The sequence below is a fragment of the Lagopus leucura genome, unplaced genomic scaffold, assembly GCF_019238085.1.
Source record: "Lagopus leucura isolate 7727_CA_CO unplaced genomic scaffold, USGS_WTPT01 Super-Scaffold_100027, whole genome shotgun sequence".
In the NCBI taxonomy this organism is placed as follows: Eukaryota; Metazoa; Chordata; class Aves; order Galliformes; family Phasianidae; genus Lagopus; species Lagopus leucura.
The window spans coordinates 2,537,453-2,561,614 of NW_024962278.1; the positions used below are offsets into that span (position 1 = coordinate 2,537,453).

Below are 24,162 nucleotides of genomic sequence, written 5' to 3' on the forward strand. Positions count from 1 at the left end.
AGACTTGTTACAAGCTGTAAAATATTCACTGCAAGCTTCATTTCTCCTCAAGAATGCAATAGCTTTGGGGTTCTCCTCCTAAACTATACTTTTAAAATCCTATGCACACCAACAGCCTGTTATATTCTAGGGAAAACTCCTCTCAGAACAAGCCGTTAGTATGTTACAACAGAAAAATAAAAGAACCAAGAAGAGATTTTGCAGTTGGGCTGCACTCTGGTGGTTGTGTTTGTGGTAATTTGGTGATGAACACCACAGTGAAATGTTAAAATTAACCTGGAAGGTATGGCAGGATGAATGGTTCTGTGAAGTCTGAGTAGCACCCAGCTTGTTCTGTGTTGAAGTAAGAAGATCAACAGAAATAATATTATTCTAAACTTTAGCCATAAGCTGAGTGAAATCTGACTGAAAAGTGAACTGTGTGAACAATCTCACCTTGAGAGCTTCCTAAATCTGTTCATTTCCTATTCATAGCAACACATAAAGGAAACCTTGGCTTTCTGAAATTTTCTTTTGACCTCTTCCCTAAAATAAATGTCTGGAAATCGGATTAAAATTTATCACTATGGTAAATCAGGGAGTCCCTAAGGAAATAACAGCCCTCTAGAGTGACCAGGTTGACTACAGAACTGTAGAATGTAGAATGGCTGGAAGGTGTTGGAAGGGACCTTAAAGCGTTTCCAGTTCCAACCCCCTGCCATGGGCAGGGCCACCTCCCACCAGATCAGATCAAATCTGTCCCAGGTCTTGAGCACCTCCACAGATGGGGCATCCACAGTTCCTCTGTACAGCATGTTCCAGGGTCTCTGAGTAAGGAATTTCCCCTTAATATCTAATCTAAATCTCCCTTCTTTTCCCCCTTTGCCTTATCACTATCAGACTGTGTTCTTTGGATCCTGCCAGAGGCCATAGGTACCTTGGGAAATACTCAGGACTCCTTTTCCACTGTCTTTCAGTATTTCAAGAACAGGTCCTGAGAGAAGTGTAGCACTGTGAGACCATGGGGTTTTCCTATAATGGGGGTTTGCTGTAAAGCCTGTCAGAATTTTTCTCATAGAAAAAAAAAGTTCCTTGTCAAGTGCTGCAGTCATCGTCTAGGAAACATTATTTTAGTGCTGGGAAGGACAGACTGAAGCTCTCTTGAGTTGCAGAGCAGGCAAAAGTTCCACTGCTTTTATTTTTCAAGATTTGTATCAGCAGTTGATTATTTTTTCTGGTAATTCTAGACTGCAAAGTATGTAATTTCTCATGCCTGTTATTCTAGTGGGTAAGGCCGTAGGGATGATATATTGACTCAGAAGGGTAATTGCTGTCATCTACCAACTTTCTGCTGCGTTCTGATAATTTGGGAAAACAAATAAAGAAATTTGTAATTGACAGTACTTCAAGTGGTATTATAGGGCTCTATCTTCTTTACCCACTGTAAATCTTTTCTCTTGCAACTTTGTTATACTATTTAATCTTGGATTTCCAAATCTCTTGCATGGGAAGAGTACATATAATTGGGCTTTTCTGCAACTGCGAGCGTATTTTTGGATGATTTTATGTTGTTGAAATGAGGAGGCATTATTTACTTTAATGAATAAAGTTGCTTCTCTACAGAGGTCCCTTGCCAGCAAAGAAAATTGAGATGGTTTGGCTGGTGTAAAGGTGCCAGTATTTGCATTTTTTGCCTTGAGTTTATGATCATCCATTAAAATTGCACCCATTTTTAGGAAACATGACTAAATATCTTTTAGATGGTAAAAAAATAACTAGTAAAACATTTAACTACAAATGTAGGTCAGTCTGCAGTCTGTGAGTTGAAAGTCAAAAGTCTTTTAAAAACTCATGCTCCTTTCCCACCACAAACATTTATTTAGTTATACATTTATTTCTGTACAAATGAGCATCATGGTGTGAACTGAACTATGAAAGGGATCATTGGGAGCAATTATTTATGTCAGTATTCAAAAGAGATGCTGAGCTATAAACGTTTCCATTATAGAAATAGCTGAGCCCCTAAATTAAATGCATATGTCAGAATATCCATCCCTGACTTGTTTTTAACTCACATTAAGTCTTTGTGTAAGTGTTAGCACAAAGTACAAAACCTCTGGAAAGCAAAACCAGCATTTAAGTATTCTATACACTTCTATATCATTTTTTGCTGATTGCTGGCATGCTCCTTTCTGGTCACAGAATGCACAGAGGTGATGGACCACATGCTGGGCCCAGTGTCTGACAGTATTTCAGCAGACATAAACCAGCATACTCAAGTTTCCCACTTGAAACATATCTCCAAGACTCAACATTTTTAAATTAAGTGATGACTTCTGAAAGGAGCAAGACCCACATTGTTCGTGTCTGAGGCCAGGCTGTCCTGTTGCCATGTCTTCTGTCGACTTTTATCCCAACAAGATTGCCTGTTCTTCTGAGCATTGTAGTCCAGGTGCTAAGCTGATACTTTGTCATTTGTTTTATATCACCTGGAATTGGATTTTGAAACTATTACTCATGCTGTGTGTAGTGGGATCATTTCTGGAATAAGATATTGTTCAGTATTAGCAATAGTGTTGGAATTTGGCATCTTCTTGGGAACAAGAGTGTATTTTTTACTTTCTCTTTTTTATTGTAGACAGTGAAACAAAAATAGTGCTGCCTGTCAAAAGCCTAAACAAATAGGATTAGTCACTACAGTCTGTACAGGACTTCATAAGGGCGTGCTTGAAGGACTGAGGCCCAAGGTTTTCATGTGCTATGGCCTTTTACATAAGTGTTTTAAATAATTAAGAGCCATTTATTTTTATGCATTTCTAAGGGCATTTTATCATTCAGAAGCTCTCTATTCACTGGGTTTTTCACAAACATGAAATATTCAGAAGATTCACTTTTCATTCCATCGGGACTTCATTTGACTTTCTAGACTGAAGTTCTCCAGTGTTGATCTACAACAAACATCTTGAGGCTGCAGAGGCAGAGTAAATATTTAGAAAACAATGTTGTGTATTGCAGTAGGTGTGAACGGAGAGTTAAATGATACTCATTTCATTCTAAAAGATGGTATTAAATTTAAATGCCTAAGAGCTCATGAGTGCGCATGTTAAAATTTGTATCAGATGCATTCAGTCACACAGTTTTTTACATTTATACCAGTGGTCAGTTTAAAATAAAGACTGGGGTTTGCTAAATAAACATGTTTCAATATGATGATCCCTATTTCAGTGGTAGTAATACTGTTTCTGCTGAGCACCCAGTCCCAAGCAGAATCTGTAAATTCAAGGATGCTAATCTGTGTTAAAAAACCCAGTTTATAGCAGGTCTGAGACACTTACCGTCGATGAGATGAGGTATTAGAGCTGGTAATTCCATGGATTTAAATACTCTTGATAATCTGATCTGTATTTTTTATAAGTGGAGTGAAGAGAGCTATTTGTAAGTACATTAAATACACTTCTGAGCTGCTCTATCCTCTCCTTGCTGACTGCATGCTTTACTAGATAACCACTGAAAAGCATATAACTGTCCTTCTCCTTTCCAGTGTGATGATACGTGTTTTGAATGAAACACTAATCCTCTTCTTTTTGTGACTGGTTGTCTCTTTCCAGAAATCTGAGCAATAATAAGATCAAGGAGATTCGAGAAGGCACGTTTGATGGAGCTTCAGGAGTTCAGGAGCTGATTCTGACAGAGAATCAACTGGAATCAGTGCATGGACGAATGTTTAGGGGCCTTACGGGGCTGAAGACATTGTGAGTGCAAACACCTGTCTTTCTCTTTTCCGCTGTATCTTGAGTGGGAACACTCAAATTCAGCTATGCTTGCTAAAATCTGTTACTAGAAAACAAGCTCGAACGCAGTGTCTTGTTTCAGTGTGATGAACCTGCAGTAAATAGCTGAGTAAAGTCCTGAGTAGGTGAGAGATTGATGTACTTTCTGTAGAAGAAAACGGATTTTCAAAAGTTTCAGGAGCAACTTGATGGTGAACCTGCCAAATTTAGGTGCTTTTAATCACTTAATACTTACACTATTTCCTATAGAAACAAGGTGTGTGGGAATTACCTGCTTTGGCAGGGGGGTTGGACTCGATGATCTCTGGAGGTCCCTTCCAACCCCTACAATTCTGTGATTCTGTGAATGTATTTGTTAGCTATTAGTTCATCTACCCACAACCCCCTCCATCCAAATTGGAATTGTTGGTCTGTGTAAACCAAACCTCAGAGGAGAGGAGGAACCTAAGCAATTTTTAATATCCTATAAGCTACATTAAATCAGCAGGAGACAAAGAAAAAAGTCTTGAATTATTGCCACCACCAAAAGTTGGTGTAGCTAAGCAGTTTAAGGTGGTCCTAACCAAATTATTGCAGGTCCTGATGGCAGAAGGTAGCTGCCCCACTGACTTTGCACCAGGAATAGCTGGCCATGAGTGCACACTTGGCTTTGAGATGTCCAGATAGCCCCAAGTGCTATAAAACATACCTGCAGCTGTACTATTAACATGGTTGCTGTTGGGGACAGTGCATATGAGGCACAGAGCACAAATGCATAAGAAATCAGTTTGGTGTTACTTTTGCTCTTAGAGCAACTTTGCAATTTACTTCTTATAAGTATTGCTTATACATAAACTCATAGTAAGTAGCATTCATTTACTTTCAAGTTAAAAAATATATTGGAAGAAGGCTCAAAGACAGGATTTCAAGATGGCATCCTATCAACTCCTTTTCCCTATCCTGAGAAGCAGTCAGGCCTCTGGTGACCGCAGAGATTCATGCCAAGCGATGAGTATGATCTGCATGTGAAAAATACCCACTTCTGCACAGTCTCCCTGCTGTGGAAAGAAATCACTTGATGAGGTGGCTGCTGTCATTATGAAGACTCTAGGAATCAAAATGAAATTTAAAATCTGCAATGTATTCATCATTAGCAGCAAATGCATCTTATGTTGCACAATATCATCGCACAATTCCTTCAGTACAAGTATGAAAAAAATATCCAGGCTTCACTTGGAGGACTTTGGCCTGTAATGACAAATAGGGATCTTTTCTTCTGTTCTTCCTTAACATTATTTTCCTGTGGTTACAGCCATCTGGTCTTTAATGTAAGCATTTTACTAAGGGAATTTAAAATATTGTTCATAGATACTAAATTGATTTTCGTAATGTAAAGCAGTCTGTAGCCATACTCCAAAAGAGTAGTCAGCATTTTTTAAATAAAAAGATACTTAATATTCAGGTCCTGCTGACCTGACCTACATTTCTCCCTAGCTGATAAAGCAGTCTAAATACACACAGCATGAAATGAGGATCTGTAAGTATAAGTTTTCATTCAGGAAGGGCACACAGTGCATGGTATACCATGGTATGAAAGGAAAGGTTTAAGCTTGAAGGACGTGTATGTCTATCCATTGATTAACTTGTTCTGAACACTAAAGTTAAGACCTTTTGTGAAGAGGCCACGCTGGACAGAGTTGTAGTCCAGTTCTTAAAAGACTTTTTCCTAAAATGTAACAGATCACCATGAAATATATATTGTAATCCAACCACCTTTCAGAACTACTGTCTGACACTTCACTTACAGAACTGAAAAAATGTTTCCTACTGCTTCAATATATGAATTTCCTGAAGTGACCAAAGCCACTGAAGGTCTTATTTTTTGTGTTTACACTCACCTTTTGGAGCCTGTGACCTGGCTTTCAAGCAGCTTAGTACTCCATGTACAAGGTGTGAGTTCTGTGTCTGGGATTTTTCTGAAAGCTTCGTTCCTGTTGCAGCACAGAAACTACTGAGACTGTGGTGGCTGTGATGATTATTATATGCAGAGAAGAGTAATGCTAAAGCAGTGCAATATCCAGGTCTTACACACTGAGTGTTTGTGATTACACTGTGATTTCTTTGCTATATTTAATCTCTCTTTGGTGTTTCTGAAAAGTCTACTGATCTAATACCTAAATGCCCAACTTGCAGGAGATTGCAGGCCAGACTTCTGACAGAGTCTGAATTTTCGTTGTTCACTGCAAGAATGTGATACCATAGAATGAACAGTCCTCAATTCAGAGCAGCATGAGCTGCATGTATTCTGTATATTTCTGATTGTGTGCTTTAATTACTAAGTAATATTTCACCTAAGTAGAGATATTACAATGGTGATGTTTACAGATCCAGCTATTGAGTGGCATGAATTGTAACAAATACTCATAAGCCTTTTTTTGCTGTGGAGAGAAACAAGACACTACAGTCTTTTAAATTAATTAGAAATTATCGTGGAGTTCATTGTTACCATAACAACTCAGAGAAAGATATCTTCTGATACACAGCATTGATTCGTCTGATACAAACACAGAGCAAAAATAAAACAGTTATGGAATGGTTACTGTTATCTGTCCTGTCAGTGATACTAACAGGATTTCAGAGCTTGCTTTACATCTGGAAATGTTTCTTAAGCTATCCCTTCATTTCTGCTAAGGACTCTCTTTCCTTCCATGCTTTTGCATTGTGGATTACATCCACGATAGAAGCAATGCAGTTAGTGTTACTGTCACACATTTCTGACAGCCTTTCTCAATGCATCTCTGAAATACATCTTGCTCTCAGACACTTAGTAAATCAAGAGACTTGAGAGTATTTAATTCAAGTTTACCACTAGTGATAACGTTAATTCCAAACTAATTTCACATGTCAATTTTCCATTAGTTCCTAATGTTATGTAGAGGAAATGCATTCTAAATTCAGGAGACAACGTTTACATGAGTTTAGCCCTCCTCTGGCTGTTTAGTCCTACAGCAGTCAATAAAAATGGAGCCTAGTGATTGCCAAACCATCTGTTGATGCCCTAGAAACTGAACATCCTAGCTTGAAACTGTACCCACTCCCAATATTTCTTAAGTTCTTTCTTAAATCTTTTCAGGATGCTGAGGAGCAACTCTATCAGCTGCATAAACAATGACACCTTTGCTGGACTGAGCTCGGTGAGGCTTCTTTCTCTGTACGACAATCACATCAGCACCATCACACCTGGAGCCTTCAGCACATTAGTCTCTTTGTCTACAATGTAAGTTATCTTAAAATGTGAACATGTTGTGGTGTTTTTGTTCCATACTTTCTTTATAAGGAGACAGCATTTGAGTTTCAAAATCAAAAGTCTTATTCCTATTTGGAAAACCTCATTTAAAGAAAGAAAACCCTATCCTGAAATCACAGGTTTGAAACCATCAGGGTATCATTCATAAAACCATTAGAACTGTTGCCAATTTGATGTTGCCAATTTCAGGCAGAATGACTGCGTGTTTTGCCGTGTTAGTGCAGTGCACCGGAGGGTTCATGTAAAGCAGCTTCTTCAGATTCAGAGCTGCGTAGCTTATCTTACACTTGAGCTCCCCATAGCTTCATTAGTTTCAGTGGAGTAATTTTGTAACGGCAGCCTTCTTGGATTTCAGTCGAATAAGATAAATATCAGAAGAAAACAAGTAGCTAATGCGTAGATTTTCAGAAGAGCCTAATAAGACAAAATACTCCAGCCCTGCTGAATGTGAATTTGAAATTTCTAATCTAAGCTTTTCTGATAATTGTCTTATATTTCTCAGTACTTCTTTGAAGCAGTTCCATTGCTGTTAAAATATTCTTCTGTACTTCTTACAATGTGTCCATTTTAATAAAGTACAGATTGATAAATATGGAGAGAAAGTCTGCTCTTTGTTTCCAGCTGTGAATGTGGACCCTGATGTTGCTGTAAGTGGAAGTTGTCTGATTAATTCACTTCACACTGCCCTGAAAATAGACCCTAATTGTCCAATAAAAACAAACTATTGGAGCTATTGCATTTCAGGTTTTGAACCTAGATTTTGTTTTCATTTATTTTCTGTAGCCCCAAAAGCCCCCTTGAAGCTGGAGGACAAAGAAATAAAGACAACCAGATTATTTTTATTGACTGTTTTCAAGTCATGGGTCAAATCTAGTGGTAGTTACTGAAAGCTTGTTCTCTCAGTGCTGCAAGCAGTGCCTGCCTGCTTATTGCACGATTGCTTCTGTATTTCCTTCATAGCTGTAACTCTGAATCAGTCTGTAAAGTCCCTGCCTTGTTTGCATGGATGTGTCTTTGTCATATTTTGTTAGAAGATGCCCAGTTTCCTTTTTTCAGCTGCAGATGACGAATGTTAGAATTTATAGCAAGAGAAGCTAAAGCTGCTCGTAATAAGACTGCATTGCTTTGGCCCTGGCTGAGTATCGTGTTGGTCATGGCAAGTTTCTACTGGTGTCTTGAAGAAAAGTTTTGTTCATTTTTACATTCTGTACATTTTTAGGTGATCCACGAACAGTACAGGCAGGAGGAGGTTTGCTTTTGACTTCTTGTGACACTGGGACATAACAGGGCATAATGATCTTTCACAAATGAATCCGAAATGCAAATGTGTTCATTTCCTAGAAGCACTCTATTGTAGGTAGTTACGTGAGATGACAACACTGTTGAAGATGCATACGATGACTGCTTTCCCCATTCAGCCCACACTTGCGAGTTAATTAGGATTTGCAATGACTCAACTCTGTATCTGCCAGTGGGAGCCAGAACCTACAAAATTTAACGTTTCTTTCCTTTTTTTATCTTGGTGTATTTACAGCTCTTAAAAAAACATTGCTCCTTTTATTATTGCTTAGTGTAGCAGCCTCACTGATACTATCAAAACATGGACAGCTCTGAAAATAATGTGCTAATGGTTTTCAGTAGTGGAGAAACATCAATTTTGTAAATTACTGAGGAAAAAAATAGCAGTTCTTATTGATTGTTACTAGTCAAAATATGTATTTAGCATCCTAATTGGAAGTGCACCTGCACTTTTGTATACGTGGTATTCGGTCATGTCTTTCAGTCCTTATAGTGTCAATTGGGCATGTTTGTAAGCAGAACTGCCTCTTCATGACTTAAGCATGCAACTGTTCTCTCATAAACTTTACTTGAATCCCAAGATGTATTCAGCCTAATTTCAACAATATCCAGACGCGTTTCAGCATGTTTTTCTAGCAAGTCACCAGAATTCATGTAAAGGGTTAATATTCTATCCTTTGCAATTTTTAACAGAGACGCTTGTAGTAGGATATGAATATTTCATTTCTCAAGACTTCTATTCACCCTTGATTTTGAAAATATGTTTGTGTCCTTGAGGAAGCACTTATGAATTTAATGTTAGTAAGACATCTTTGCTAAAAGCGTGATTGCTTTGCTTCTGTTACAGTGGTTAAATAGTGCATGTGGGAACTCTGATTACTAATTATGAATTTTTAAAACAATTTTCCCAATGTTTGTGATAAGTTCACTTGAACAGCCAGATTCCAAGATAAAATTATGAAAACAATTGGCTGTCCTAGACTTTCAGTTGCTTTTCAAGTCACGTAGGGGATCTCTTGTCCAATGTGACACTTCAGAGATCCTTAATCTCACAGTTTTGCCTTGGAAAGAGTATATATGTGCTCACGTCACCTTTATATTAAACAAAGAAGAAAGAGGCTGGTCTTCAGTTGGACAGAGGATGAAATTCAAGTGCCACTAAAGTGGCAGTAGAACACGTGATTGTGACAAGATAAATCTTTAACATTTTTCCCTGCATTTATTTGACTTTCAGAACAACAGATTTATTTCTCCACTCATTTAATATGTTGCTTGGTTGCTAGGAAAAGTATAATCCAAATGTAAGCCAAGGATTTAATATTTTTAGTGATATGTTAACCTGTGTTTGCCAAGAAAAAAGGTGAGGGTTTGTGGATAGTTGCTGCTGCTTGGCTAATGGGCAGTAACACATGAAGTTAAAGAAACCTCTATAAAATGGGCATAATTACTATTCTGATGGGAGTGATCTGTAGGCTGACCATATGAATGTTTCTGCAAGTTTTTCCTTACTTTCTGAGCTGCATGTTTTCTAGTAACCTGATTACATATACCTGCTGCTTGTTTCCAATTGTGGGTGACTTCATTGTAAGGATTTGTGTCATGGAAGTTGTTCTGTGAATATGATCTCACTCGTTTCCATCAGTGAAACAAATGATGTTTGAAGCAATGGTTCACTTAGGTTTGGAGGTCTAAACTCTTGGTTTAAACACACTTCATGCCAAAGTATGTCCGTATGGAAAGTACATGAGGTGCCCTGCATATGGACCCATTATGGATTAAAAAAAAAAAAAGAGAATAATTCAGAAAGAAAGTAACCAAAATTAGATGGATGCTTTTATTTCTGCATGTTCCAACTGAAAGCTTCTTCATAACCTCTTTATTTTTTCATCTTTATACAGCAAATTAGCCTTGCCACCAAATCCTAGTCAGTATGTAGTAGGTTGAGCATTCGTATTATCAAGCATTCAACTGAGTACTGTAGTCCCTGTTTCTCCTCTACAACACGTACAACAGTCTCTGCTGGCTCCCCATGTAATTACAGATGCAGAACTCCTGGCTGCTGCAGTGATTGTAGTGTGCAGTGACTGGAGTGTGCTTTTCTGACACGGAGAGCAGCTGTAACTCACGTTTTGCTGATGTCATGTTGACCTAGGACCTACATCAGTTAGGAATTTGTTTGGATTTGTTTTCTTGTTGCTGCACCTTAGCTGTGCCAGATGTTTTCACCTTCAGCACTATTGCATTCCAAAGGATTTGCTTGGTTGAAAACCTAATGTGATCTTGGCTACACATTTAGGTTTCCAAAGGTATGTTGCAAGTGAAGATTTCCAAGACCTTCAGCTACTGCACCTGTATTTGAAGTGTGTGTTTCTTTAGGAAACATTTTTTGTTTTAAGATATGATGTGCTACGGAGGAATTTCATGATAATCTATTTTTCTGTTCTGTTGAAATGAGAAGCCTTGGACATACGTATGATGTGAGAATTCCCTCAGCATTAGTTTGGACACTGCATTTTCCATACGTGAGGCTCTGACGGTTCATTTTTCTTCAGTATGGAGTCCTAAACTCAGGCTATTGATTCTCTCTGTGTTTGCGCAGAAAAAGAGTCAGCCTTCTCTTTTACCAGGACTGTCAGCCTCTTGCCTTCATTTTAAATTTAATTATGAAACACACACAAATAATATATACGAGTTTTGGTACAGGATTCTCAACTCTAATTCTAACTAGCTTAGAAATATCCTTGTTCAAAATAAGTGTCACCTTACACTCCTTTCAAGAAACGCAGGCTATTAAGAAATGCATGTGAATAATTGCTTCTCTGTACCGATATCTATGTTACAGGTGTCCCACTGAGAAATGGCTGTGACATCTATGCTTTTGTGGCCTGACAAGAGAATGGATAGGGCTTTCTTTTTTCAAATACTGCTAAAACAAGCTGTGCTATAGATCCCTTCCTCTTAGAGAGGCTGTCAGTGTGTTTCTTTGTGTCCTGCACACCATAGTGCTGTAGCAAAGCTGAAGCTGTTTTGGAAGGATATTCTGGAGTCGTTGCAATTTGATGCAGACCTCGTGAAGTCCAGAAAGCAGTAAATCATGTGTTTTTCAGATAGTACTGAGCATAGAAGGGAAATTTCATAAGGAGTGGCCCAAGCTGACAGCGCTGCTTAATATACATCTGTGGGTATATACGTATGTGCATGCAGGCAACCTTTATGCAACTATTTCTGTAAGCAACCCAAAAGAAGCTCCCACCCCACTGCACATGTGAGACAGTACTGTAGGTGTATGCTAAGCTTTTGTGTGGCATCAGCTGAAGTCACCCCTCTGAAGATCGTGCATATATGTGCCACTGTGTGAATTGAGTTTAGGCTTGAGTGTGGGCTATAGCTTGAGCTTAAATACACTTGTGAGTAAAGCCCTGTTGGTGATGCAAGTGCATCTAAATAATAGATACAGCAGTAAGTACTTTGGTTTATAAACATATATTTATATGCATATATATTTTACTACAACCCTAATTCCTATCAAAACTGCATAGCATGTGCTCTGTCTGTAGAACAGAACAGGATCTCACAGAAACAGATGGCAGGAAAGAGTCTGGACGTGGAACCTGTCTTTTTTCACTATTTATTTAAGTATTTCTGTATGTTCTTTTTTTGATGCAATTATGTCTTGTTCCGTTTCAGCAATTTGCTGGCTAACTCCTTTAATTGTAACTGTCATTTGGCCTGGCTGGGAAAGTGGCTGAGGAAGAAGAGAATTGTCAGTGGAAATCCACGCTGCTTGAAACCCTTTTTCTTGAAGGATATTCCAATCCAAGATGTAGATACCCAGGATTTCACCTGTGAGGGTAAGAAAGTCCAGTCCAATTTGGTGTCTGTGGTAATGCTGACCCTGCGTCAGCACCTCCCTGCCTATCAGGCAATAATCCATGGTGAACACTTCTGTTTAATGATGATGAAGACAGCCTTCTACAGCCGAAGATCACTGTTCCCTATCAGTTTACTTTCATTCTTGTTGTCCACATTCTGCATTTCCACTACCCTCACTTAAAGAACAATTTCATGAAAGACAAATGCTCTGATCTGTGTAATCTCAATATAACCCTAGCTCTTCCTCCCACTTCCTTATTCATGCACGTAGTTAAAATTCTTTGAAGCCTGTGGGAGTGATCTTTGATTGGAATTTATTCTGTATTTGGGGAACTGCTTGGTTTAACCGTTAGCAAATGAATGCAGGGAAATAATAAAAAAAAATGCAGATGGTCCTTTAAGACTCAGTGATGCTTAGTGCCTTGCTATGTCCATATGTTACAAATGAAAAAAGAAATTCCTTAGATGTCATTATTCTTCAGGTAGTTCTTACGATCAAGCAGAATTTAAGGAAAATAAGAAAAACTGACAGACGAAAACACTGCTAACTAACTTGTAGGTTGTAGTTGCTTTAAGGCTCAGATGTGTTGGTACTCATACCTCTAAAGAGACTTTGAGAGTAATGTGAGTTTCCTACTTGGAGCTGAAATGAACTTCTGCCCTAGTCAGGCAACCTGGCAGCAGGCCCAAATGCTTTGGACTCAGAGCACAAGGGAACCAAGTTTAGTCTTTAAGGAATAATTAGCTTTTAGTTAGGAAAGTAAAAATCCTGGTCAATGAAATGACATTCCACACTTTCTCCATTGCACATGGAGCTTTCTCCATTGCACAGGCAGTGAAACAGCTGTGGTGAATGAAAGGTACGTGGTGGCAGGATGTGAAAAACAGAATTCAGGGGAAAATGGAATATGCTGAATATGCATAAAATACATTTTCTGCAGGTTTCCGAAAGGCTTTGAATTTTGTTTCCATCTGCAAAGCTCAACTAGAGAGAAAAAAAGAAAAAAAGAATCCCTGTTCTTTTGTAAACTAGTCATGCCTCTCCATCCCACTGAATACAAATGACTCCCTGCCCATACATTTATGGGTAATTTTGTTATCTTGTAGCAGGAGTTCCACTCCTATTCTTTAATCTCAATTCTCATGGGTACATCCAGCAGGGAGAAGGAAGAAACAGATCAGTCTCAATTAGTCCTTGCATCAGTTTTTAACAACTGAAGGCACGTAATGACGGCTGACTGTGCTCTGGATTGCAGCCCTGTGTCTCGGCACTGGTCCACTCAGGCTGCCTGTACTCTCAAACAGTTGTGTGGTTCCCCTCACTGTCATCTACAGAATGTGCCACTAAGTGTTTTCTTCCATATACATCATGATACTGTATTATGCATTTGCTTCATGTTTTGTAAAGCCTGTTGTTTTTGGGGAAAATCCATGCCTGAGTGTTCTTAACTTCAAAGACTTGGTTTGTTCTGCAGAACCTATTGTTCTTCCATTATGGGATTTAATCTGTTTATGGAACTTTGAATCCATTTTTGGAAAATGTAGATATTTTTATGTGTGCACAGATGGGCAGCCAGCAGTTGGAAGTATGCTGCTCAGTTTGTTGTTTGCCTGGTTGTTCCTGTCAAAAGCAATGAGATTTTCAATTCAAATGATAAATGAAGTGCCAGGCTGATGTTAGAAAATAAGAAATTAACGTCTAAAAATTGAATTTATAGAAAAGTCTTCCTTGAACAGAGTAGATCGTGAATGTCATCTATCTAGATGAGTTTGAGGACAACATGTTATCCATTTCACCATGTCCATCCTGGGGACAGGGGAAGGATTTAGGATTCACATAACTGATTTTACAGTATTTGAAAGATTACAGAGAAGTAGATACTGCTTGGGAGAAAATATATATGTAATATATTTATTTAAAAATGCGGCCATTCCATTTTTCAACTGTTGCTCTTGTTGCCTGAAGAACTTGTATGTTGATCCAAAGAGCAACTTCAAAATTCTGTGATGGTCAGCCTGGATTCAGGGATGTTCCTCACTGCTCCTTGTAAGAATCTGCTGTCAAAGTGCATCAGGCTGCGTTGAAAGCTGATTTCCCTTCTGAGCATCCCATTTCTCCTCTGCAGGTAACGATGAAAGCAGCTGCTTGCTTTCTCCTCCATGTCCTTCCCAGTGTACCTGCATGGACTCGGTGGTACGCTGCAGCAACAAAGGGCTGCGAGTAATGCCCAAAGGAATTCCCAAAGATGTGACTGAGCTGTAAGTTACATTTCACGTGGCCCCTTTCATGAGAAGTTCATGACATTACATTGTGGGGAAGCTTTGTGGGTCCTTTGGGGCTTTTACCTTTGACTTCAGTGACAGAGTGGCTGGTATTTTGTGTTGTGGTGCTTTCTGTACGTTTTAACTGTTGTTATTTTTACATTTATTTGTCCCGTGACCAACTGCATTGCTGTACAGTGGGAACAGAGCTCATCTGTCCTTGCACTCATTAGTTCTTTGTTGGGAACAAGTGCATGTATTAGTATCAAATGATTCCGTAGTGCTTCTGAGCTGCCTGAACTCACGATAGGCATTTTGAAAGGACGATGAAAATGTATTCCTGACTTACGCAGCTGTGAGCTAATTATCCTCTAAGGAGACAGAGAGGAGGAAAAAAATCTGCCATGTGATGGAAACAAACAATGAGTTTTCTCCAAGCCTCATGAAATGTCTAAAATAACTGATAATTAGATTACATGGTAAAGTAAACAAATCCTAGTTGAGAACTATCTTTCTAAGCTTCTTTTCAACTACTCCTTACTATTATACTGGATTTTGATTCTTTCCAAAGAAAGAAAATACCTTAGTGGCACTGCTTGGCTTAAACAGTTGGCAGTGGAAATACAGAGCTTTTCTCCTATAGATACTTATTCAAATCTATCCCAGGTGAATTGTTCCTGAAGCTTTTTACAAGCTCATCAATAGTTCTGTATGAATGTAGTTGGCTGAGTTAGTTGTTGTGTTCACTGAATTTTGTAATGGATGAAAATCATTTCTGCTTTACCCCATTCAGTAATGTGGCAACTGATGAGTGAAATGCACATTCTTTTACTTCCTTTGCAGTTGAAGGGGGTTTGTCTGTTTTTAGCTATGTTGTAGTCAAATATAGGGCCTTGTTGCTTTAATGGGGAGTGGACTGAGAGTGTGTGTGGGAATTAAAAATAACGTGGATATTTTTTACAGATTAATACATCCATGGGAACACTGGGTATGTTTGAAGTGGTTTGAATCCAAAGCCAAGTCCAGGCCTGTGTATTACTTTATATATTGTCATCCATGATAAAGAATCTATACAGTTTCTACTCTTTTCTTGTTCAGATCTTGTTCTTGTTCAAATATGACTTGCCAAGAATAAGATAGCACAGATTTTGCTTTGATTTCCACTGCCATTCTGAGGAATTTTTATCCTTAAATTTTGCATGTCGGGTTTCACTGATACTATCCGATACACTGACAACATAATTTTCACAAAGAGTGAAGCTAATCTCACATTTTTGAAAACTGCTACATTTCTTAAGCTATTTCTTTGGCAATTGAGGCAGTAGCCTGGAATTGAGCAGTTTGAGTTCATAGAGGCTTACTATGACTGTCTTCTTCAGTAGGAGCCTCATGGCTATGCAAGCTTCTAGTTCTGTTTTCTGCTTTCAATCCAGAAATGTGTCAGCAGAACACAGTCAGCCATGGACAGGCTGGCTCAGAATTGTTCATGTTCTGCAAATACAATCTTGAATCTGTCCCAACTGTCTCCCAGTTCAATCCTGATCACTTTTCTCTCAACCAACATAAATTGAACTCCTTATATGTATCTATGCCAAAAAATGAGCTGCAGTTACTGAAGCAAAAAAATTTGTGAAAACAGTGAAAAGAACAAAATTTACAAAATGAAATAAAATCAGTCTTACTTGCCTTTCTTCTGCTTCCAGCTTAGCATGCTAACCATAATCTAGAAGACAATGTATCAAGTTAATAGCGTGTAGTTTTTACTGTTCTCTATTTGAGAATTGTCATAATTGCTGTGGCAATCAACATCTCCTGTGGGACTCCACCTCTTGCCTCACTTTGAGGACCACAGCTGTTTGGCAGACTGAACCCAATAACTGTCTGAACGCAGTGGTTAGTTTTGTTCAGTCAGTTTACACTCCTCACACCAAAATGCCCTCCTTCCCACAGCGCAGTCCCAGATCCCTTCAGCTGTGTCTAGAGGCTGAAGTATGTTGCCAAAGATTGTCACAGACACTAGGAACTGCACAGCACATGAGTTACCTGCTGCATCAGACATGATTTCACATGGCCAGGGAGAGCCATCACTCTCTCCAGGGCAAGGATGCCTTCGCCTTTCCCAACCAGTACAGCAGTCAGAGCTGCTCTGGGAGAGAAAAAACCTTCTCCATGTTACCTCAGCTCATTCTGCCTTTCTCCGCTTCTGCCATTCTCCCCTTCTGCACTGTCAGGCCAGCAACCTGCAGGCAGTGCATGGGCCCATGCCTCCCCCATAGCACAAAGCCACTAAGGACAGAGGTTGTGCCAAGGAAGGGACGCGGCATGAAGAGCCTCCTGTCCTCAAAGCCCGCAGCTCCCTTGTGGGTGGCCTGAAAGGTGATGGGATACAGGGGAGCTTTTCAGTGGGACTTTTATGAATGTGCCAGTCTGGCATTTATAAACTTCAATCTCTTACAAGGCACATTAGCTGCAGTGTTTTCTATTAGCCTGCAGTATGTTTTTATACAACATGATTAAAAAAAGAAAACACTGCCATGTATCTGGATAAACCAATCTGCTGAGGGTGAATACAACTTTCTCATGAAATCTTTTAAATTCTTTTAGAGGTCTTAAAATAACCTCGAAGCAGGAATTCTTTCCTTGTGTAAAACAGACATTAAATACCAGTGTGAAAAGATGTACGTAACTCTGACCTGGACAAGCAGGGAAAAGGTTATTTAACCTCTGCTGGGTTTCGTTTCACTGTGCTCAGCTGAAATGTTTGTGATATGGTGTACTGGAGATTTGGGCTCACCCCTTCCAGCTTCGTCCTGATTCTCTGTTCTGAATGTGGACATCGACAGCAAATGGGAAATCTATTATCTCCCTCCTGTTTAAAGCTGGAGTGGCAGGAGATGTACCTGTGCTTGGTTTGCAGTCCCTTGGGAGCAGGGATTGCCTTGGCAGAGGATGCTTCCACACAGAACAGAGCTGGGGAGACCACAGAGACTCCTGCCTTCTAAATGGATGACAGTACAAGAAATCTGTATTTCCCAGAGCTTCTTTCCCAGAACTCATCATCATGGGGTGTTCAGCTTCCTAGGAATAGGGAAATACCGTATTGTTTCTTCCAGATTCCTTTCATAAATACATATACACATACTGCCTGCATTTTTTCCCTTTGTTTAGTTGCTCTGAAGAGAAGCCTTCATTCTTTGACCGCGGCCACTTTTCTTGTCCAGCAGTTCAACACGTGTTTATGCAGTGAGCTCGTTTGGAACAACCTCACTCCTGCTTTGTGTTCTAGGCTTTCTTCTCTTTTTCTCTCTTTTTTTAAAGTCTGTTTGAACTAAGTTTCCCATGCTCTTTTTCCATCTACATATTACTTCAGTGTGTGAGTGCTGGTCTTTTTTTCTGATAAACTCATGTTCTATTTCTAGTACAGTCTTATCTGACAAGATCCTATTCCTTTTATAGACCTACAGGAAGTAACAGTTTGCACTGAGGGAAAAAGCTGAAGGCAGTCGTGTGGACAGTGTCATCTCTAGACCCAGTGTTGTCATGGCACTGTGCTATATGAGAGCAGTGATGGGATTCTCAGACATCAACCATACATCACTGCTCGTGATTTATATTAATACATACTAATCTTTGTACTTGCTTTGGATGTTTCTCTCCTTACAAACTTCTCTCGTGCTTATGTTTTTTCCTCGACATGCTTTGTTTCTTTGCCTGCAAGCCTGGTCAGTTCCTTTTTGCATTGCACTTTTCAGTAGAGGCTGAGTGGTGAGGAATCCATCCAACAGCCTTTCAACTCTTCCTTATTTGCCTCTGGGCTGCTGCCTGTTCCAGCAAAGCAAAGCTCTCCCACTTGAGGGAATGGATAGGTCTACAGAAGAATATTCTAGCTGCAGTTCAAATCTAGAACTAAAATCTGCAGCCATCTGTTTAGAACAGTTAAATAGATCAGCAGTCTCAAATGATATTTTGCATGAGTGAAGTTGGAGTGCATGTCAGAAAGGTGATTTTAGCATTAAGAGAATAAAGTTAAGTGTAACTTCAGGGCCTTCACTTATATCACAAACACGGTCACATTTCTGTGTGTCAACCATGTGGGTGGTGGTCTGACATATCAGTGCAGCAAAATCCAGAATCCAATTTTCCAAGCCTTTCTTAAATGTAAGATCCAGACTCGTACCTGAATCAGTGCTTGAATTGCGTTTCTTCTCAGGAAACTGTAACTGAAACTCTTAAAATTCATGTTTTGCAGATGTGTGGTATCCTCACATATTTCATCTTTCACACCAGTTCTATTCAAGGCCACCTTTTTCAGGAAATAAAACTTGCATCAAAATGTTAGCATACTGCATCCTGCATGAAAAGGTTTCAACAATAACTTTTAGAGCTGCATAAAATTGTCAAATCTCTCTCTCTCTTTTTTTTTTAGTATAACAATCTGTATTTGGATTAATATAACAATCTGTAATCGGAATATTCAAAGAAATTAAAGAAAAGGCTTTGTGCTGTGTCAGTTACTGCCTGATAATTGATTCCTCTCTCCAGTTTCTCCTTGTAGCACAGATTGCTGCTGTGAGCTCAGCTTTATGGCTCAATGGTCATTTCAGTAGAAAAAATGTCCAGGTAATTCAGATGGTTACATGATGCTTTTGTCATCTTTTATGCATAGCTCTAAATGTTTAATACACGAAGTCAGTGCTTGTGGAAGGTGCTGGGTGAGCGCCTGGAGGCTGTGAGCACTGGGCTCCAGGACCTGGTGTAGGTGGGGCAGGGGCGAGCAATGCTTGGCTGTACCCACAGCACCTGCCCTCCGGGTGCTAAACCTCCTAAAGGTTTCTGCCTTTAGTGCTCCTGTGAGTTTTTAGGAATCTTTTCTGACACACGATTGGTGTTGTTCTGTAAGAACATGAGCATGTGTTTTGTGGAGTTTTTTCCTATTTTGACTCTGGTAGTTACCTGTTGGCTACAGGTTGTTATTCAGACTGCAGGATTCCCAGCAGCATTCATGGGATAAAAAACAATTTCCAATCTGATACATTAAAGTGCAGACTTTAGAGACTTTAGGAAGCAAAGGAGGTTGTTCGGAATACTAGACAGCATGTCTGCATTAAGGCACTGACACCCACTCTTGACTCTGTCTCTCTGTATTAATAACTTGACTCTGCGTGTTAAAATTAGACATAATTTTTTTCATTCATGCCAGAATTTCTTTGCACACCAGATGTCATGTACATCATCTTACTTTGGCTAAGCATTAGAAACAATTAGAAATTACAACCTTTCCTCTACATTATCCCGTTGTTTTGTTGGATTTGTTTTTTGTAACTTCCTCCATATTTAGATGTACCCGCAGAGAGTCTTATTACTGGGCTTTGCCCCTACACTCTCAGGAATAATTCTGTTATTCACTAGATCCAGTTCCAGCCCTCTTGCTGTCCCTGTAGATCACCTTTAGCCAAGCCAAGGGCAGAGCTGTCGCTCCGTATCTGCTCCTTGTTCTGATGGAGCCTTGCTTGTTGAGGATGGCAGTTCATCTGCTGCCATTGTGCTCTTCAAATACTGCGGCTCAGACCTTCCTGGCTCTTGGCATCTTCTTTTGTCTGTAAGGCTCTGGTTATTTCAAATCCATTACACTTAAGTACTTTCAAAATGAATGCCCGTTGCTTAGAAAATATTGCCTTCCTTTGTATAATGTAGCATAAGGCTTAATAGTGGGGAATTGATCTTCTGCATGCATGAGAAGTGTATGGTCAGTAATTTTTCAGTATACAGTTGTGTTCAGAAATTATACCATCAGTGTAAGTACTGCAGCTGTTTGCAAGCACATTTATGTAACCATCAGATTGTCTGCAGTACAAATCCAGTGCTGTTCAAAGCAGATCTTCTGTAGGAGTTTAACTGCAGGAGCCGGCCTGTCTGTGTTAGTTGAAGGAGTGAAGCACTGGATTAAAATGCACACCATCAAGTTTTGATTCCACAAAAAAGGAAAATAGTAAAAAAAATAAAAATAAAAAAAATAAAACAGCTTTTAACACACCATTTAATATTGGGATCAACAACAGAATATCCTGAAAATCTATTTCTGAAGATTTCAATGCATTGCAAGAGTTGAGTCTTCTTCCCTAAATGAAAATCATATATTGCCTCCAAATATATAATGCATGACCTGCTTTTGATTTCCTTTGGAAATCCTTTGGATTGTACATGTGGAATAAACACTGGAGACTTAACTTAACCTCATACATGACTACAGGATTTACAGACATTGTAGGATAAATGGGAAGGCACGGACTCTCAGCAGCAGCCCCATGCATCTATAGCAGACCACAACTGGGGAAATGAGACACCATTTGCCCTGCTAAATAGTAACATATGTGGTTAAACTCTGAGGATCTTCTGTGTAACAATTTATGGTGTGAATTTACACTACACCAAGCCACTTGATTTTCAAAATATTTTTTATCAAATTCAGTCAAAATTAGCAATGACTTTACACTTGCTGATTATGAATATCCATGGAAAGCGTGAATGTGGCATAACTAATCCACATCGTGGTTTGGGGTAACCTGCGGCAGCAGAGCGGCCCTCTCTGCTTTGCAAGGGTGAACTGTTTGCTATAACAGCGGCACTCAATGCTTGTGATCTTTGTGAATGCTCAACAGGTTTTCATGAAGGAAGGATTTTGCTTTGGGTTAAAAATTCAAAAGCCCATAGTCCAGCTTGTCCAGCGGGGTCTGGGTCAGCTCCACCACGTGCTTCAATGTAACTATGCCTGTATGGGACTCTGTGCGCAGACAAAACAGAAAACCACAAGGCTGGGGACAGGAGAAAAGTGAGCTTTCCTCTTTACCCATTTCAGAGTGAGGATTTTCCCTTTTATGCTAGCAGGCTCCAGCATCCAGCAATTTGCAAGAAATTCTGCCTGGATAGCCCAGTTAAAAAGAGAGCTCAGGCAGCAAAAATGATGACAGGTCATTATATCAAAATTAAAGGGGAAAAATAAAACGTGACAGTTGCAAAATGTGTTATGTAAAAAATTCTGTTAGTGTTTATAGATTTTATTTTTAAACAATGTCAAATAAAAATAAAACTTGTGGGAAACATTTCTTGGATTTCGTTTACATAAATATCTCTGTGTTGTTGCAGTTGGTGTAGGGAGGGAACATGCGGCACAGCAGTGATCTGTTCTTATTGTTGTTTACTCCAGTAAATGCAGAATAAGGAGGTCTGCTGCCAAAGACAAGGACATGGCGTGTGCGGGATGCACGTTCTTGCCGTGGGTGCTGGCTTATGCTCTGAGCAGGGAGTGCTCTGCTGTCTGTGGGCTCCATTTCCTGACCACGTGTGGTAACATTTCAAAGCGTACCACAGCAGTGGCAGCGGTCTGCCTGCCTCAGGAATAACGCCCTGACGTGTTCTGAGAGGAAACTGTTCGATGCTCAGTCCCCACCTGTGCATTCCTCCCACACGGCACTTTTGAGAAGGCCGATTTGCGGCCTGGTGGTCGTGGCCTCGGGCAGCTTTGTGAAGGGCAGTGCTGTGGCACGTTTCTGTTGCAGTCTCATTACTTTGATAAGTACCAAAGATGCCCAGAGTAATAAACGTGGCATCAAAGTCACAGATATTTATGTTGACAGAGAAACAAGTGAAACTTTGTGCTACACAGAGACCTGGAAGCACAGCTCTTCCTGTCGGTGCGAGGGATGTTCAGGCACACAACACCTTTCCCCAGGTTCAGTCAGCACTCTGTTCTCAACAATCTTATTAAAGCTAACTCTCTGTAAAGGGCACAACCCACACAATCCTTCTCCCCTTACTTCTTCATTTGCTGTCTTAGGAGGACCAAGTGATCATTTCCCTTTGCTGTGGGCCATGTATCTTTTATTTGCTTCCAAGTTTTGAACAAAACCATCAGTAAGCTACCATCATGTTTTGCATATGGGATAATTCACTTACAAAGGAAAAGTTCTTACAGTTTCAAAGCAGTGAATCCAAGACAATTTCCTTAGCAACTGACTTTAATTTGTATTTTCTTCATTCATGATGCAGTCTGGGTGACCAGACTTGTTTTTAACATGTTTATGTAACTGTCAAATGCGACTTTTTTTTTTCCAGATACCTGGAAGGAAACCACCTGACTGCTGTGCCAAAGGGACTCTCCGCCTTCAGGCACCTGACACTGATGTAAGTACATGGTTTCAATGTCAAGAAACATAGATGACTCTTTCTGCACTGTTTTGTAGATGGAACATGTGAAATTAGTGTTTAGGGAAAAAAAAAAAAAAAACAACCAAAAAACACAAACCTTCTGTAAATTGAATTGGAAAGGAATTTAGCTGTAGCAACTGCTGCCAGTGAATGTTCCTAAAGAGTGGAGAAAGAGCAAAATGAAATGACCAAGGGCACCATGGACCCTTCCCCTGCAGGAGCTTCCAGCATCTGCTACAGGATAAACCTCTGTGAATGTGCTGCTGTACCACGTGTCAGATTTATCTGTGCAAAGCAGTAAAGGTCATTAACAGAGGAGACAGCATTAATTTGTTCTAGTTGACGCAGTATTTATAATGCTAAGGTAATGAAAATTTACATAGCTGTTTTTACTATGAATACTCGTACAGATCGAGGCACAGCTAGAGTTCACTGAGTAAACTGTTCCCTGAAGTACACTGGAGCAAAATTTCTTAGCTGAAATATTTATCAGCTATTTATCAGCTGAAAAATCAGAATTTTTTTTCAATCACCTGTAGGTACTCAAGTCAAATAGGCAGAACAATAACAGGCATATATATATATATAAAATATAAAATATATACATAGGGAGTAGATATATATACACTGTACTTATAAATGTATATATATTATATTTTATATAATATATATTATATAAAATATTTTATTTGGAAATATCTCTAGTTTTATTTTTCACGGGAGAGCAACAACAAAATAAAATGTTCTATTTGCGCCTAAATGGCTATTTTGCAATGAACAATGCAATACTTTTTGTTTCTCGCTGAAGCAATGCAAACTTCTTTCCCATCTTTTATTTACTCAATTTATTCCAAAGTGAGAATTCTTTTCACACAGGGTCGTTCTAGTAGCTGTCAATGTTAAGAGCATATGGAAATGGTATGCCTGTAATAAATTGAAAAGCAAACTGGTACAGCAGATATTCACCCATTCTTGTATCATCTATTAATTTGTCCTTCTTCTCTGAAAATTTTGCTTTTGTTTTTTTTTGTTGTTGTCGTTGATTTTGGAATGCTGTGTGCTAGAAATATGCCTTACTGAAGAGTCCTAGGCTTTTATTGAGAAAATGTTCTGATGTGACTTGCTTTTAGAGCTTAGTCCAAATCGGTTAGAAAATATATCATTTGCTAACATTTGACTTCTCCGTTGCCTCAATCATTTTGCTGTGAACATATTAGGTAACCTCCAAAAAAGACATGTATCTCTAAAGTCATACATATGAATGATATTTTCTTTATTCATTCCTTCAGTGATTTGAGCAACAACAGCATAAGTGTATTGGCCAATTATACCTTCAGCAACATGACCCAGTTATCAACACTGTAAGTAGCCCAATGTTTTTGAAATTTGAATTGCTTTTCAGATGCTATCCTAGATGTTAAACAGTTAGTATATACCTTGTGACTCAAGCATGTGGCTTTGCATGCT

At 39.3% G+C, this 24,162-nt stretch overlaps 1 protein-coding gene across 3 annotated transcripts in view; it reads left to right on the forward strand.

The window, feature by feature from the left end:
• SLIT3 (slit guidance ligand 3) overlaps nucleotides 1–24,162 on the forward strand; it is a 472,709-nt gene that overhangs the window by 368,277 nt on the left and 80,270 nt on the right. For all 3 annotated transcript variants that reach the window (XM_042880662.1, XM_042880663.1, XM_042880664.1), the window contains exons 18-23: nucleotides 3,588–3,731; nucleotides 6,883–7,026; nucleotides 12,043–12,206; nucleotides 14,355–14,487; nucleotides 22,603–22,671; nucleotides 23,985–24,056. In XM_042880662.1, coding sequence (XP_042736596.1) covers nucleotides 3,588–3,731; nucleotides 6,883–7,026; nucleotides 12,043–12,206; nucleotides 14,355–14,487; nucleotides 22,603–22,671; nucleotides 23,985–24,056 — 726 coding nt within the window. The remainder of the gene's footprint in view (nucleotides 1–3,587; nucleotides 3,732–6,882; nucleotides 7,027–12,042; nucleotides 12,207–14,354; nucleotides 14,488–22,602; nucleotides 22,672–23,984; nucleotides 24,057–24,162) is intronic.